Source organism: Schistocerca piceifrons, chromosome 5, assembly GCF_021461385.2.
Source record: "Schistocerca piceifrons isolate TAMUIC-IGC-003096 chromosome 5, iqSchPice1.1, whole genome shotgun sequence".
In the NCBI taxonomy this organism is placed as follows: Eukaryota; Metazoa; Arthropoda; class Insecta; order Orthoptera; family Acrididae; genus Schistocerca; species Schistocerca piceifrons.
The window spans coordinates 479,774,384-479,793,166 of record NC_060142.1 but is presented as its reverse complement, the minus strand read 5'-3'; the positions used below and the strand labels follow the sequence as shown (position 1 = coordinate 479,793,166).

Below are 18,783 nucleotides of genomic sequence, written 5' to 3'. Positions count from 1 at the left end.
GGTTGCTGATTATAGATGACACAGGCAAATTCCAGATGGAAAAAAAATTACAGGTAGAAAAATAAGTGCAAATGAACCAGTCAATACAATGCTGAGAATGAAGTCGCAAATAATTAGAAATAAAAAATTAAATTTAAACCAACTTATTTAATAAAGACGATAATGAAACTCTTTTGATTAGACTCAGAAACAAAAACATTTCACATTTGACAAGCTTCAAACCTACAACCTTCACCATGACAGGTTCATACATTAACTGTTGCGCTAAACGACAATGTTGAGATAAGTTTTTTTTTTTTATTTTAGGCTGTGATCACCTGGTCACAATGATGAATTGCAGCCTTCAGAACCTCTGTTTCATGCAATGTTATGAGAAGCTTATCTAATTTACGCAGATCTCTGTGACTATGATAATCGCATAATTGACACAGAATTGTGTCTTGTGTGGAAGTATCCCATTGTGTTTAGCCAGCACTGGGTATGAAAGGTGTATTTCATTAGCATCATTGTGTGTGTGTGTGTGTGTGTGTGTGTGTGTGTGTGTGTGTGTGTGTGTGATTTGTGATGTGGTTATCATGTATGATGAAATATGAAACAAAATCGTCAGACCCATGAATTTGGATCCAAGAACATCAAGAAAGAATGCTGGATAAAGAATTAGAAGTGAACTGACCAACTGTTCGCAGTCTGGCAATGGCAAACAGTTCAGGCATGACGAGCGCTCTGATTGGAGAAAACAAGCTCCAATGTGTGAAGTATCAAAATCAATTAATTTTAATCAGACCATAGATAGCAAATTTAAGCGAGTAACATTGCAAGATCACAGATTGATGCAAGTAAGAGATAAGCCATTGCAAATGTGGAATGCTGGGACATTAATAACCGGTTTAACTGCAAAAGTGTTTAATGCAAGCGTGTAAATGCTCATACATTGTGTTGTACAGGTGCCGGTTGTCAGTTTGTGGGTTGGAGTTCCATGCCTATTGCACTTGGTCTGTCAATACATGGACAGTTAAATGCAGCTTGTGGATGATGCTGTAGTTGTCCAATGCTGTCCTACATGTGCTCAACTGGAGACAGATCTGGTGATTGAGCAGGCCAAGACAACATGTAGACAGTCTGTAGAACATGTTGGATTACAAAAGTGGTGTGGTGGTGAGCATTATCCTGTTGGTAAACGCCGCCTGGAATGCAGTTCATGAATGGAAGCACAATCGGTCGAATCACCAGTTACTGCTGCTGCAGATGCAGTATGATGCACCATAGCTGTAAGCCAAACATTATGGTTTTCTCTCTTGGAAGTTCTATGGGGCCATACAGAATCCAGTTCTTTTGCAGCTGCCAGCAGTCACGTACAGTGGCTACATTCCTGCCAAGTCTTTGTGCAATATTGCAGAAGGAACATCCAGCTTCTTGTAGACTTATTACACGACCTCATTCAAACTCAGCGAAGTGCTGGTAATGGCATCTTTGTTGCATTCTTGACTAACATGAACTCACCGTGTCCAATCCCAAGGTAACACTCACAACCATTAAAACGTGTATTTAGAGTAAATCTGATTTGAGTCTTCGTAGCCATGCTAGTATCGCCTCTCTTATGTGACTGGCATGAAATTTGAATTGACATTATCTTTCAGATGTAGAAAACACCTACCAGCTTTCATTTATGTCATGAAACTACTCCTTGATGTCGGGAAACTACTCCTTGATGTCGCGAAACTACTCCTTGATGTCGCGAAACTACTCCTTGATGTCGCGAAACTACTCCTTGATGTCGCGAAACTACTCCTTGATGTCGCGAAACTACTACTTGTCGCATTTTCTTTTGAATCAGTGTATACGTGATATGGTAGAACATAGGGTAGGTGTACCAAGAATAGAGAACCTACTACTGCATTAATGGGTTAGGAAATAGATTTAAGAATGATGTATCAGGGTGGCCCCAAGTTTCCCCAAGTGAAATTCCCTGATTTCCAGACAAGTTTTAGCATTTTTCCCTGGCAAATTTTCAGATCTCAAGCGTAAGTAAAGACGTAAATTGGGAAAAAAAAGGGGGGGGGGGGTAAGAACTTCTATATTTCTCCCCCATGTGAGCAAAAATGGGATTGAGATTGGCAGGTCTGATTCATTAGAGATATCCACAGAAATGACCTACGGTTTTGGCCCGTCGTGCAAGTCCACTCGTGGTCAGCTATTCATGTGTCACAGACACCATGTTGATGAAATGAGACTGTGTTGATCAATCCATGCAAAAGATAACTTGCACAAATACCCTGAAAAACAATACTGATTAGGATAGGTAGAGACTCGCCATAAAGATGATCACTGAGCCACAGACAAGCACATAGAAAAGACAGACACACACTCTCACAACTAAATTTTCGGCCATGTCCTTTGTCAGAAAACAAGAGCATACACACATTCACACAGTCGCAACTCATGCAAAACATGACTGCCATCTCCGGCCGCTGCATCAATAATCTCTGAGAATCAGATCCAAACAAACCAGTCCTCACGTCTCCCTGCCTCTCGTCAGCAGCTGCTAGGCTACTGGCAGAAGCACTGATTGCAAGCTGAGGGGAGTGTTAGGAAGGGGAGAAGCAGCAAGAATGAGGGAATAGAGAAATGCCACACGTACTCAGCTGTGCCCAGTGAGCGACAATCATGACAACTCAGTAAACAAACCATTTCATCTACTGAGACAAAAGAGAGATTTTTCCAGTGTTTTCAAATTTTCCTATTTTCCTGTCACATTTGAAATTCCCTGATATTCCCCGATTTCCAGAACTTGTGGCAACCCTGTGTATATATAGGGACAGTATCCCTGAAGAGAAAATAAGGAAAGTTAACAAAACTATTCCACCTACAATGTACAGAAAGGTGAAATACTCTTAGACTTCTGGAAAAGTATAATAATTCCCATTGTAAGAATGTGGTCTTCACAGGTGTGAATTTTACGAATTACCAGTTTAATAAACTACAACTGTAAGATGCTAACTTTGGGAAGATCAGTTTGGGATCCAGAGAAATGTAGGAACATACAAGGCAAATCTAACACTACAGCTTATCTTAGAAGATATATTAAAGGATGGCAAACTTATGTTTATATTGTCTGTAGACTTAGTGAAAGTTTTTGACACAAGTGACTGGAATACACTTTTTGAATCCCTGAAAGTAGCAGGGATAAAATACAGGAAGCGAAAGATTACATACAACTTGTACAAAAACCAGACACCAGTTACATGAGTCGAAGGTTGTGAATGGGAAGCAGGAATTGAGAAGTGAGTGAGGCAGGGTTGTAGCCTATCCCTCCGGTTATTGAATCTGTACATTGAGCAATCAGTGAAGGAAATGAAGAGATTTAAAAAGGAGATAAAGTTCAGAGAGAAGAAATAAAAACATTCCGGTTTGGTGGTGACATTGTAATTCTGTTAGAAACAGCAAAGGATGTGGAAGAGCTGCTGAATGGAATGCATAGAGTCTTGAAAAGAGGTAACGAGATGAATATTAACAAAAGAAAAACAAGGGTAAAGGAATGTAAGTGAATTAAATTAAGCGATACTGCAGGGATTAGATTAGGAAATGAGACATTAAAAGTAGTAGATGAACCATATCATTTGCACAGCAAAATAACCAATGATGGCTAAACCAGAGAGGATATAAATCAGACTGGCTATAGCAAGGAAACCTGTTCTAAAAGTGGGATTTGTCAACATCAAATATCCATTTAAGTGGCAGGATTCTTTTATGAAGGTATTTGTATTGAGTGTAGCCTTCTATTCACGTGAAATGTGAATGATAAGCAATTTATACGAGAAGAGAATTTAGGAGCTTTAGGAACATGATGATATAGAAGAACACTGAAGATTAGTAGACTCATGTAATTGTTAATAAGCATCAGTATATAGATAGCACGTGAATAATGACTGAACAAAGTGAGTGTGTAAATCAAGAATCATTTGTGAATTTATTCAGTATCATAACCTCTAACAAATACTGTATGTAAATTTATGCAATTCACAACATTCTGAGTTTTAGTCAAATGACTCTAGCTCAATTATAAAGCCATGCAATGTGTCTTATCATCATAAAATTGCCACATACTATATGTAAAGTATAGTTACACAGTGCTTGTAAAAGCCTTACCTTCTGATTCTTCCAAGAGAGTGTTATTGATGCTCAGTGAGGTCTGATTAAATAGAGTAGAAGCAGAATCATTACTGTCAGTTCCTGTAAGGGTATCATCCAACTGCCGTTTTATTTCACTCATGCTTAGAGATAGTAGATGGGATGATTGATCCTCTGGAGGAAATTCATCACTTTTTTCCCATGATCCATTGCCTCTCTTTAATAGGGCTATGTTTTCACCCTTTAAAAAATGATGGTATATAATTAGCTTCATCCACTACGTCCTTGAAGCACAGAAGCATAAACATCACTTGCACATGAAAATCACTGATATATAATATGTGACTAATGTGAATTTACATAAAATATATGGATGTAATTGTTAAAATGACTATAGATCACACAGGCATTTCTTTCAGTAAAATTCATAAACACTAACACTATTTTCACAGTTATATTCTAAACTTCTCATTTCAGCATTAATTCTAAAGTATTGATCAAGCAGAATGGTGTCAACTACGAAAAAAATTTGAACACAACCCATATCCCTATACGATTATTTACTGGTTAAATCTACAGAATGAATAAGGAATCAGGCAATTTATATTGATCTTAAAACACAAAAACAGAACATCAGTGTTCTTAACAGTAAACACTGTACATAATTTAACAACTTTTCTGTTCCTTCTTACAGTTCCACAGATATGACAAGACCGTTTCATACTGTCCCTATGGACTGACTGAGGAGTGAATGAAATCAGTTCTGGCTTTGTTGCAGGAGCCATTTTTGTGTGTGTTTAAGATGGTTTAAGTAAACCAAAGATCATCAGTATGAATAGTTGTAGACTTCAATCTTCCCACTTCAGATTACATATCGGCTGTCTTAAACTGTGCCATTGGAGTCAGTTTTGAAATTACAGTTTAAGATATTAATATTTTCCCACAATTAACTCAAATATCTGGAAAAAAAGACATTTACATTGTTTATATTAGCCATATCACACCTGTGAGTGAATGATTATAGTTTATTAGAAAAAAATTATTTTTCCTCACAAAAAAATCCAAACATCTTTGAAATTATTTCTTCAACTAGTTTATCCAGATATTCATCTTCTATAGTTCATGACCTGTCAGAGGGCATCATCTGAGTTTCCAGGAAGCTAAACATGCAGCTACTGCCAAAGCATTTTAGGTTTCCAGACTACAGCCGAGCATATGGGCAGATTATCTGAATAGGACATCATTGGTCATACATGTTATGAAGTTTTTTTGTGATTGAGAAAGCAAATCAAGCTTTCTGCAAGGTATTTACAGATCCACTTCGCTTAGTTAAAAACTGTAATATTCTCTGTTTTTATTTATTCCAAGGCTAAACTGTCCATCCAGTACCCACAAACATAAAGTATCAAGTAAATATTCTGGTTCATCTAATTTTATACATAGTGTTTCTGAGGATGAAATGTCTACATGTTTAAATTCAGGACGAAAACTACGCAGAATAGGTAAACTGTGGGGTTAGGTATACCCTGGAGCTGCTTATAAATTAGTCAACCATGACTAAGACAAATAGGGACATAAGTTTTATTACTGATACCTAATATGTGTTTCTTTAATATTGTGCCTGATGGTTCTGAGCACAGTATGCTTGGGTTGTTTATGTTTTTGTGGGGTTATGTCATATATCTGTGTTTGTATTGTTGATTTTGAAAACACACGTAAAATGAGTAAGTGAGGATTAGCCACGAGACTTAGAAACAAAATGACATTCAAAATTTCATACCTAAAATTAATTTCATATGATTAGTATTTGTAGTATACAGATACGGAGAAAATTTAAACTTTGGCATTATTCTACTATGTAGTTTCCGGAAAACTGCAACTCTTCACACACACAAAACCTCAAATTTAATTTATTGGATTTAGTAAAAGAGGTAAACAAAAAACACATTTGACAATAGTTATTATTTCCTGAATCACTTCATGTGCATGATAAATAAACTAATGAAAATTGTGATTGGCAGCAGCAAAGTTTTAATAACAACAACAAAATCATGGCACTGGTCCAGTATCCAACTGTGCCTGAAATACTTGACTGGCCATGCACACTAAATTCAATGCATAAAACTCTCTTAAACTTTGATGTCAGCCTCTCAGAAAACCAGCCATTTATACCATTATTTGAAATGTTACAGGAGCATATTTGTGAAATATGAAAGGGCAATACTAAACCGAAAAAAGCCAAGCTTTGAGCTTAATTTTCATCTTTATTTAGTTCCATGATTGAGTACAAATTTTATGATAATGACAACAAAGCATAAGATGAATTCCGGTGCAATTTCACATGCAATCGACTTTTGTATGGAAAACTGTGAAACATTCTTACCCACAGGGAATTATGTTGAAATCAGGGAAATACCAGGTTCGTTCTTTCCTCCTTGCTTTCCCAGAAGACTGTTTTATTTTGTGCAAACAAATTTTGCAAACCTGTGTTGGAGGAATTTTAGAAGATCATGTCCTCCTACAGACCTATTGTCGATAGTTGCACTAGAAACGATTTCTAGAGCCAGTTATGTCTCTTTCTGGAAGTGTTGTTCACTATTTCCGCCAGACTGTTCCCACCCAAGTTTTTTCGTGGAGTCCAGAGTGATTCAACTCTATCTAGAATCGAAAGTTTCTTATTCACTTAAAAAACAGAAAAAGGGGGGGGGGGGGGCATGCCATGAATCTCTTGAAAATGAAAGCCCACATTGGCTCAGTCAATAATGACAGCAGCTCTTCTGTTTGCTACTGCTATCATAGTAATTCTGTAAACTGATAACAGAGGGCAGCATCTGTCAAGAGGCATGTCATGCGATGTCTATACACTGTTCTCATACCAAACTAGTCTAGTTTTCGAGTGATAGGTGGCTTGCTAATCGTGAAATATTGCAGCTCAAAATATACTCGGGTGCGGTCTTTTGTGCGCTGCGTCATGACACAAAATGCGCTCCAATTTAGTTGCCAAAGTGTTAAATCTGGCAGCCTCCCCAAGCACTTTGCACAGAACATAGTTGAATAATTTCCATGATCACCTATCTCTAGCTGTTCATGAAGTGCAGCACTTCAACCTGCCAGCTGATAATCCTCCCCAGTGCCAATCAATCAAAATTCCCTTTAACTTTCACAACTTTAATAAACTGTCACTTGGGTTGAACACTGGAAACAGGTGAAATTATTTTCTTTCAATGTCTGCTACTTCTACAGTATCACAGTAAAATATTCTCTGTCTTCTCTTAGTAATGGCACCAACTACTCTGAAGGTAATTTATGCTGGGACTGAAATAATGGAACATGTACAATCTCTCTCTCTCTCTCTCTCTGTCACATACACACATACATACATACATACATACACACACACACACACACACACAATGACCACTGTCTCCATGTGCAGCAATCTGACTCAATTTAAGTGCTTTCTTGGCCTGCTTATATCTGCAGGAGTATATATAGGTCACATAGCGATGGTATGGAACACAGAGCAGGTCAACAAATGGCTCTGAGCACTATGGGACTTAACATCTGAGGTCATCAGTCCCCTAGAACTTAGAACTACTTAAACCTAAGGACATCACACACATCCATGCCTGAAGCAGGATTCAAACCTGTGACTGTAGCAGTCGCACGGTTCCGGACTGAAGCGCCTAGAACCGCTCGGCCACTGTGGTCGGCAGCAGGCCAACATATTTTCAGTATTTTTTGGAACATTGTTCCAGGAAAAACAGCGATCTTTAAAATATTATAACTTATTTCAATATATACAGCTGTGATTGCATTTAAGTTATTTATCTTTATTTTTAGATGACCGGTTTCGATCTTTTATGATATCTTCACATCATACATTCTATGAATAGAAATAAAACGTAATGCTTCAGTTCCAATCGAATCAAACTCTAAAATAAAATAATGCAGTAAAGAAGTGCAGCCAATATATCCTTGAAGACTGTAGGAACTCTTGGCCCCGAGCAGGTCCATCTGTGCAGGCATTGTGTCTGGCATAACACCATTGTGTGCCAATGGCCATGAGACTTTATTACATTGTGCGTATAACATATGTTAGAAGTATAATTATTAGGAGTTTGGTCCTTGAGAAAACAAGAAAAGATATTTTGATATTATAATGAAGAACATGCACCATAAAATAGTGGCAAAATAGAGAAACTGTAATTGCCCAATAACGGGACACATTTAAATGTGGGCTGCCCTCTGCAGGGCTTTCTGGTTAATCTAAACGTAGCATAGAGGTTGGTAGGTCAGCTCGGTAACCAAGGGGACGATATATTTTCTATCATTAGTCAAAGCTGTTATGAATTCCCATTAGCAAGAAGGATGCCAGCCAGTATCCATGGAAAAAAATGTGGAATCGATCAGTAGTGTCATCTGCCAGCAGATGCACGTAACCATCTGCAGCTAGTGTAATACACTTATGTAATGCATATTTTATGTAAATTAGCTGCTTGTTATGTAATTATGTTTGCTCAGATGTAAGTGTTCTTTGTTTAAATGGCGGAAAAATACAGACCCAAAACATGAATTGCAATACATATATATATATATATATATATATATATATATATATATATATATATATGAAGAATGTACTTGATTCTGTATCAAAATAAGTTTTAGTCACAAATAGCAATGAAGTTAATAACAGTGATAAGGGGGTACAGTAATATCTGTCATATATGGCCATTTGGTAAATATTTACACATGAATGTATAATTTACAGTTTATTATAGCATTACATTTGTATGGACATAACATTTATCATTTAAATGGCTACGACACTGTTTACAAATATAATAATACAGTCTTACACTATAGGCAGTAAAATATACATGTAACTTTTACACATATGTAAAACAAATGCATCAAGAATCTAAATAACTTGAGAGCTCAGATAAGTGTTAGTGGTATTGCCAAAGCAGTTACGCAGAACTGCTTTCACTATACCACCACACCACAGCTATTAATTTTACCAATCTTTGCAGTAAAGACTTATTGACGTTCTAAAGTCATTCAGATTCTTGATGTATGCATTTATTTTACACTTCTGTAAGATTATATTATTATATTTGGGGAAAAAAAACATGCTATTGCCATTTAAGTGACAAATATTATGTCCATGCAAATGTAATGCTATAATGCCGTTCATATGCAAATATTTACCAAATGGGCATATAGAACAGCTCTTACTGTACCACCTTATCATTGTTATTAATTTTATTGCTCTCTGTGACAAACTTTTTTCGATCCTGAATCTAGTGAATTCTTGATATATATACACTGGTACAAACTGGCTGTGTGTCATAACTCTCCTACTCTGTAGGAATCAGCATGGGTTTCAAAAAAGACGATCGTGTGAAACCCAGCTCGCGCTATTCGTCCAAGAGATTCAGAGGGCCATAGACATGGGTTCCCAGGTAGATGCTGTGTTTCTTGACTTCCGCAAGGCATTTGATACAGTTCCCCACAGTTGTTTAATGAACAAAGTAAGAGCATATGGACTATCAGACCGATTGTGTGATACATTATATGGATAACAGAACGCAGCATGTCATTCTCAATAGAGAGAAGTCTTCCGAAATAAGAGTGATTTCAGGTGTGCCACAGGGGAGTGTCGTAGGACCGTTGCTATTCACAATATACATAAATGACCTTGTGGATGACATTGAAATTTCACTGAGGCTTTTTGCGGTTGATGCTGTGGTATATCTAGAGGTTGTAACAATGGAAAATTGTACTGAAATGAAGGAGGATCTGCAGCGAATTGACGCTTGGTGCAGGGAATGGCAATTGAATCTCAATGTAGACAAGTGTAATGTGCTGTGAATACATAGAAAGAAATATCCCTTATCATTTAGCTACAATATAGCAGGTCAGCAACTGGTAGTAGTCAATTCCATAAATAATCTGGGAGTACGCATTAGGAGTGATTTAAAATGGAATGATCATATAAAGTTGATCGTCGGTGAAGCAGATGCCAGACGGAGATTCATTGGAAGAATCCTAAGGAAATGCAATCCGAAAACAAAGGAAGTAGGTTACAGTACGCTTGTTCGCCCACTGCTTGAATACTGCTCAGCAGTGTGGGATCCGTACCAGATAGGGTTGATAGAAGAGAGAGAAGATCCAATGGCGAGCAGCACGCTTCATTACAGGATCATTTAGTAATCGTGAAAGCATTACGGAGATGATAGATAAACTCCAGTGGAAGACTCTGCAGGAGAGACGCTCAGTAGCTCGGTACGGGCTTTTGTCAAAGTTTTGAGAACATACCTTCACCGAGGAGTCAAGCAGTATTTGCTCCCTCCTACGTATATCTCGTGAAGAGACCATGAGGATAAAATCAGAGAGATTAGAACCCACACAGAAGCAAACCGACAATCCTCCTTTCCACAAACAATAAGAGACTGGAATAGAAGGGGGAACTGATAGAGGTACTCAAGGTACCCTCCATCACACACCGTGAGCTGGCTTGCAGAGTACGGATGTAGATGTAGATGCAGATGCTTTAGGTCTGCACTCTCCTTCCAAGCAGTGGCTTGCCCATTTTAGCAAAAAACAATTACATCTGAGCAAATGTAACGATATTTATGTAAAATAACACATTGCCCAAGCACATTACACTAGCTGCAGATCGTTATGTACATATGTTGGCAGATGATGTTAATTACCGATTCCACAATTCCATAGTTACTAGCTGGTGTCCTCCTTGCCAATGGAAATTCCTAACAGCTTTGACTAGTGGTAGAACACAGCTCGTCTCCTTGGTTGCCAGGCCGACATCTTACTGACCGTATTTGTTTTATGTTTAGGTTTATTATAAGGCCCTGTAGAGGGCAGCACATGTTTAAATGTACCCTATCATTGGGTAATGGCAATTTTTCTATTTTGTCGCTTTTTATAATGCATGTTCTTCAGTATAACATCAAAATATCTTTTCTTGTTTTTTTCAAGGACCAAACTCCTAATAATTATATTTCCAGTGTATGTTCTTCCCACAATGTAATCAAGTCTCTCAGTTATTGGCTACCGATGACATTATGTCATAGACAGTGGGCTGGGCTTCTGCTATTTAAGGTGACTGGTCTGTGAATACCAGGGGAAACCTTGAAAAAATAGCCCATATAATGCTTACTATATTCTAGGATATCTTTTGGGAACATTTTTATGTATGAACCACAGCTTTAGCTCTCTCACTTTTTTTAATTACATTTTTTTGTTGCAAGTGAAATAACCATGCTAATTATTTATCTACATCACAGGTACACATTACTCAAAATACTAAGTAGATGATTTATTTTCCCCCTTTAAGTTCTTTACAGTATTATCTTTAAAGCAGGCTATTGAAAAGATGGTGTCATAAATTGTGGTACAAAAAAATTTCAAGTACGGTTATCAAAAATTTTAGAAATGAATTCGGGGTTTTTCTTTTTTTTCTTTCTTTTCTTTTCTTTAAGCGTTTTATTTTCAAAGTTAAGTCGCAAGAGTAATCTTTTTAGTTAAGCATGTTTTAAGACAGCATACAAAATTTCAGATTTCTATCTTTAATAGTTTTTAGCTAAAGTGTTCCAGAACATGAAATAATTTACCTTCCAGAAAATTCAAGTTAAAGTTGCTTTTTCTATCAAACTTACATGGCCTTAATGCATCCCAAGTCCATCTTCATCTTGTATCCCTCCCTTCTCTTTTTCACACTTCTACTTCTTCTTCTTCTTCTTCTTCCTCTTCTTTTTATTCTTGCTTCTTTGGTGGCTTCCAACAATGATTTTTCTGCTTTGAAGAGTCTCCTTCGGTCAATGGCTATTAGAGCTCTATGCATATTTAGTCCACCAGGCACTCCTATCAGTTCCATAACATTAAGCCTTGAAACTGCACTATCATTGAAACATAGAACAGTATCTAACATACCATACTGATATGTCTGCTTGTGTGTGTGTGTGTGTGTGTGTGTGTGTGTGTGTGTGTGTGTGTATATGTGCGGATGGACGTGTGTGTGCGCGCGAGTGTATACCTGTCCCTTTCCCCCCCCTAAGGTAAGTCTTTCCCTCCTGGGATTGGAATGACTCCTTACCCTCTCCCTTAAAACCCACATCCTTTCGTCTTTCCCTCTTTCCTGATGAAGCACCCGTGGGTTGCGAAAGCTTGAATTTTGTGTATGTGGTAGTGTTTGTTAGTGTCTCTATCAACATACCAATGCTTTCGCTTGGTAAGTTACATCATCTTTGTCTTTATATATACCTATTTTCACAGTATTTTAGTCATACTAGTACAGTTTTAGGTATCCATTCCCATACACAATTGTTGACATTTTCATTTGGATTTTGAGTCCTACCATGCAAACATTTCTGTAATAATCTTGTGTCACTAAGATCCCCCCATATAGGTTTATGGTTGTAGATCTCACCTTCAGTAACAGCCCTCTGGTAGCCACACCATGAATCACTGCCAAGTGGGCAGAGTGCATGACATGGGTTGTCATCTGTGGAGGATTTATGAAAGAAGGTAGCCCATATTGCCGTTTTCATTCCCTCAAGGTCATTTTTATTTTGTCTTATGGCTTGCCCACAATAATACTGCAAACTGTCTATTTCTTCATCTGTAAGTCGACCACGTCCACTAATGCACTTACCATCAGCTAATTTCTTTCCCTCAAATTCCTCAATCTTTCCATTTTTCCAATTTTTGTGTTAGCATAAGGTTTGGATTCACACACTTTTTGGCACCCCTTTGAGTCTCCATCTCCTAGGCAAGATGTGTACATCACACCATATTTCTCCACTGATCTGTGAAAGATCTTCACAACACCTTCAGATTCCAACCCTCCACTATAACCACTAAACTTAATCAAACATTTATGATTTTCAGTTCCACTAGTACAGCCATGACAGTACTTGGTAAGACATTCCACATCACTTTACCAGTGTCCAAGGATGTAGCTGTCACAACACCATTTCGGTAATGATGGCCTCTTCACTGCCAGGACGCATCCAGGGCTGCAGACATACATGTACTGCTGTCATTCATGTCCACACTTTCCTGAACAGCATTTTTCATACTATCATTGGCTACTTCTAAAGTCTGTAGAAGAATTTTATTGTAGCTGTCAGACCTTTCAGGAGGAGGTAAGACCATAAGAGCACAGAAAACTTGTGCACTTCTGTACCCTTTGCTACACAGCTCATAACACAAGCAAGTTTAATATTTGTGTTGTGCACTCTATGTTTAGTTATACCACCAGTATAACCACATTCGCTTACATCATAAAAATTACAAACTATTCGTAATTTTGGTGCACAACCTCATATAGCACGTACCTCCTCAACTACCTTCACAATACTAATGCCACATTCCTTACATTGCAAAGCTTTATTTATTAGCACATAGAGCAAAGTGCTCAACAATAACCCAACCCGAGTGAATAGTTGGCATTTCTATATTATCATCATTAATACTGTCATGCCCATTGCCCAAATATTTCATTTTTAGCTTTGAAGCACTTGGAGTGGTTGAAGCTAATTCAAGTGTTGTATCACATTGTATTTCAGTATTATCAGAGTTAATCTGTTTGGTGAACCAGCTCCTATAAAATTTACGTTGCTTAGCAGCAAACTTCTGAATTTATCCCATTGCTTTCAAGTGGAATAAGAAACTCACGCACACAATACGAAACACACACACACAATTACTTCCCTGTAAACAAAATATTTGTTCCAAAACAGCAGCAAACAATACTAAACTCTCTGTATAAACAAAAGATAAGCTAAGGGACTAAAATGTCATAAAAACGAAACAAATGAAAGCAAAACTTTATTTTTAACAGAGCTGACTGTGTGCCATGGGGATGTCGTGCTGCATGCAGCCACTTTAAAATTCTTATAATTTGGTACTTTCTGTGGTCCATTTTCCTGGAAGTAAACTTTTTCCAGTTCAAAAAACTACAGTGATTTTTTTAAGACAAAAATTAAAAAATGATTCTTTGACAGTTATTCACGTACAAATCCCGTTAACTATCGGCAGCAGTCATATTTAGCAGTGTCCTCCATGCCTGTACAGATGGATCTGCTCCACGCCAAGCGTTCCTATTGTCTCAATGGTATATCAGCTGCACTTCTTTATAGTCAGTTTTGATTGAAAATGAAGCATTATGTTTTATTCCTCTTTACAGACTGTATGAACTGAAGATGATCTCTTAGAAGATTGAAACCATTCAGCTAAAACCAAAAATAAACAACTTAATTGCAATCATGACTGTGTGTATTGAAGTTATAGTATTTCCATTAATTATCATTTTGCAGAAATGTTTTTCTGTATTCAGCTCGATGATTTATTGCAGTCGCGACAAAATCATGGCTTCAATGAGGGATATGCCTGAACAGCTGGTGAGCACATTACATGGTGCATACAGACCACATGAGAATATTACAACTGATTAACAACTGGTGACTTTTGGAGAGAGGTGTCCTCTTTTGCCAGTATATCCCCTCAAACCGCAGAAAGTATAGTATCCTAATTTAGGCTGCATGTAACAGCACTAATTATATTTTGTTACAAAGCAACAGGTGTACACAGGAAAAGACAAAGACTAGCCTAGAGAAATAAATCAGGGAAAAAGAGCATTGTTTGATTTGACAGAAAATTCATCCAGGAGGGTAGAAATATCGCAACAATAATTTCTTCACAAGTTTCAAGATGACAAAGGAATCAGAAGGGAAACAAATGATTCTGTTTGGTATAATAACGAAAAATTGTTGTGAACTATTAGCAGACTTTGTTGTAGGGAGGGGAAGAACTGCAGCTTCAAGTCTGTCCGGATTTCAGGAATCAGCTACAATAGTCTCCTATTGTTCAAATAGGGGTAAGATGGTGTCACTGCTAAGTACGATGCATGTCAAAGAGGAAGTAGGTGAAACAGAAAAACCAATTATAGTCCTAGGCCAGAATGCAAATACAATATTCCAGTGCAAGTATTATTCTGAATTACAATGCGAAGTTCCTCCAGACATGCACACATAGCTGAAGGAACAGGCACTGTGGTGACTAAAGCTGTTATGAAACAGATGAAATATATTCCCAGTTGTGGCTATGGACGACCACCAACTTGCAATAAGCGCAAAATCCAGGTTCGAGTCCTGTTCCATTATACAGCTGATAGTAGTCCATATTCACAACTGCATATATATTTCATGTATATAATACAAATAAGTCAGCGTATATACAATGGACAAATTAGTCAGGAGCTATACCACAAAAGTATGACAAGAAGATTGCCCATGTTTATTTTTTTATAATATTTTGGATATTAGTGATTCAGTGTTTTCACAATTTTTCTCGACTTAACTCCTGGATTTGAGAAAGCTATCTACTACAAAAGAGCAGCATTCCTTTTTGAACTGGGATCATCTCTCTTACACATTAACAGAAGTCAGAGCAGCAAAGCTCCTGTTCTTCCTTCAGCACAAGTGCAAGGAAGGGGGGCTAAAATATGGACAGTGCTCCCTATGTAAATGATCTGTTCATAGAAAACATAAAAAACAGTGCAAATGACTTATTTCTTTTATCTGTAATAATATTTGGAGTTGCTTTGTTCTAAATGCAAGGATGTTCAATATAAAGGACAAAGACAACATCTGAAAGTTCCTATACATGAGGTTTTCCTGCTTTCAATTCAGTTATGTGCGTTTTTATGTCAGTTCAGAAGTATATCAAATACTGCCAATAGATCCTGTGTAAATTACTTGGAGTCTTTATGACCCCAGTGGTACTCAATGAAACAAAACAATCTTGGTACTAGGAGGTATAAGAAAGCTGAATCGAACTGCTGTTAATGTGTTATTCTCAGAGAGCTACCACCTCAAAAAAATTTGACAAAACAGGTTGTAGGAGATTAGTCGAAAATTATAGGTCATTTGCTTATCTCCACTTTGTAAGAGAGTGTTGCTGCTGTGTGCCATGAAACTGAGTTTTGTAGCATTTTGATTTACTTCCCATCCAGCCATCCATGGCAGCACTTTTCTGGCGTTCATAATTTGACCAGAGGGCATGGTTGTCTGTGTTTGAGCTGCAGCTGCGACACTCCGAGGTTAGCTGGGGTGGCGAGATGTAGAAAAAGTTAGTCAGCCAGCAAGCAAATGAAACCAACATCATGTGGAGTCCAGTGACATTGTCGTGTTGTAAGTGATGGACAGGCCTCGAGAGTGTTGCCAGGAGGAGGAGGAGATTACTATTTAACATCCCGTCGACAATGAGGTCATTAGAGACAGAGCACAAGCTCGGATTACGGAAGGATGGGGAAGGAAATCGGCCACGCCCTTTCTAAGGAACCATCCCGGCATTTGCCTGAAGCGATTTAGGGAAATCACGGAAAACCTAAATCAGGACAGCCGGATGCGGGATTGAACCTTCGTCCTCCCGAATAGTGTTGCCAGGAGCCAGACTGGCACAACAGCTGAGGTGTACTTAATGACTGGCTGGCCCTGAAGATGGAGTGATAAGTAAGTCAGCTGTAACAAGTGGTAAAGGCACCATCTACAGGCCAACAGCTCTGCCACAGTGAAAGAGGTGGACAAACATGTGGCAAACTGTCGCGGCCAAGGATCGATGCAGTGGCCATGGTTGTCCATATTGGCTGGCCGAGCCTTGATGTGTCAGTCAGTGGACAACTTCAGCCACTGTCGGAAGCCACAATGGCTAGCAGTGTGCAAGTCATGATGTAGCAGCGGTCCTGTATTGGAGCCCTCTCCAGAGTTGTCCTGGATGATGCCTGTCGAGTCCAAGCTGCTGTCGAGAGCCACAGTTGGAGCAGAGCAGAGTGTTAGTTGGTGACCAGCAACCAAGCCATTAGTTCAGCTAGAATGTGTTGTGCCTAGGAGCCGGGCAGACAACAACAATGCGGGGCAACACCTACCCATAGGGCAGATGTGTCTTCACCTGGGGGTCAAAGAAGACTGCATCCACAACAGGAAACAGAGAAGAGCTTTCTTTTTTTTCCTGCTGTGGTTTATGGAGCACTAGGAGTGTGCTTTAATGGTCTGAAGTGTCTGGCAGGCAGCTGACAAGCTGTCAGACTGAAATTACTGGATGGCAGATGCTAGTAATGTGTTTTGAATAGTGGCTCGTGTATGTATTTTGAATATTCATGTTTATTACATTTTACAATATTACATGGTGTGGTCATGGGGGTGCAAGCATGTGATTTTTGTGCTGTGCCTTATCTCCATTGTACACAGGAATCCTATATACAATTTGTAATCTCACTGAAGGTGTATTCAACTGATGTACATAGCTATAAGTTCTCAATTTTGAGTTGCTGTTATTGTCTGTAGACTAGATAGCACTGCTGTATGTAGTGGAAGTAAGTTGCTAGTGGAGATCCTTGGTAGTAGAGGTAGATCCTATTGTGATTTTAATCATTTTTTCTACTGTGTTTCTATGACTGTCCAATTGTAACAGGCTATAGGCAGAGAGGTTGAATATTGTGCTTTCTATTCTGTTGCCCTCAGTTGGCACCTGCTTGTGTCTTAAACGGGCTGAAGTACATTTGAATTTTATATGTATTGCATAGCTCAGGGATATTTTTTAAAATTTATTTTATTATTATGTTATGCCTATTTTAAAGAAGTATTAGCTATAGGCAGAATATTGTTGATTCATTATTAATTGCCTGACATTCTGTTGATGTCATTGTGTTTGTGCGTTAATAAATGGTTTTATAAAATAAGACCACACCTGCAAAACCCACCAACCCAAACCCTAACTCACCCAGAACCTGCACTACAACAGCATACTTAAGTCTTTCAGGAAATACACCTTGACTCATCAACTGGTTACCACTGCAACTACAGAAGCAACAAGGAGAGATGGTGGGGGGTGGGAGGAGGAGGGGTGGGGGACACCACATGAGCATGATTTTAGTACTTTGGTTGAAATACCATAACAGCCAGAAGATTTACTGTTTTTTAATGATCTAATGTTTTTTTTTTTGTGATCTCTCCAACAGATTACCTGGCAAAACTGATTTCTTCTGGTGGGGTACAACATGTCTGCCTAAATCAGTCTAATGGATCTGCTTTCCAATGGTTCCTTTCTGTCACTGTACGTGCTGCTAGGAAGAATTCACTGAATTTAGTAGCCAGAAGTTTGATGTAATATCAGCTGTCTCACTGTTGTTGCCATGGCAGAGCTGAATATCTCTTGCCTTGCTGAGTTTATTCTTTTTATGCCTAGTAAGGCTCCAAACTGCCTTCGTTTTAAATTTGGACTTTTTTATTTTTAGTGCACTATATGTGGTTTTTGCCTTTTAGAGACATAGTAAAATTTTCTGCAATAAGCTGAAAGTACTCCTTTGTGTATTAGAACTAGTTCTCTGCGTTAAATAAAGCTCCATCTTTCTGGCATAAGACACTTTGAACAAACATATTAGACACCCTTTCTCAAGGCTGCCACTGACACTTGTTCCTGAAAACTGAAAATATAATAATGTAAGAATGTTTTTAAGAAATAAAATTCAGTTTTACTGTATGTCCTTTGTAAACTACTTCTCATTATTCATTATGTAAATTTTCTTCGAATAGTGTAAATGAGTCAGTACTGTTTGGCCATGATATA

At 38.1% G+C, this 18,783-nt stretch overlaps 1 protein-coding gene across 1 annotated transcript in view; it reads right to left on the bottom strand.

The window, feature by feature from the left end:
* Positions 1 to 18,783, bottom strand: part of LOC124797840 (kinesin-like protein KIF14) — a 258,591-nt gene that overhangs the window by 38,118 nt on the left and 201,690 nt on the right. Inside the window, exon 16 of the mRNA XM_047260886.1 lies at positions 4,147 to 4,369. Within this exon, the coding sequence (XP_047116842.1) occupies positions 4,147 to 4,369 (223 nt within the window). The remainder of the gene's footprint in view (positions 1 to 4,146; positions 4,370 to 18,783) is intronic.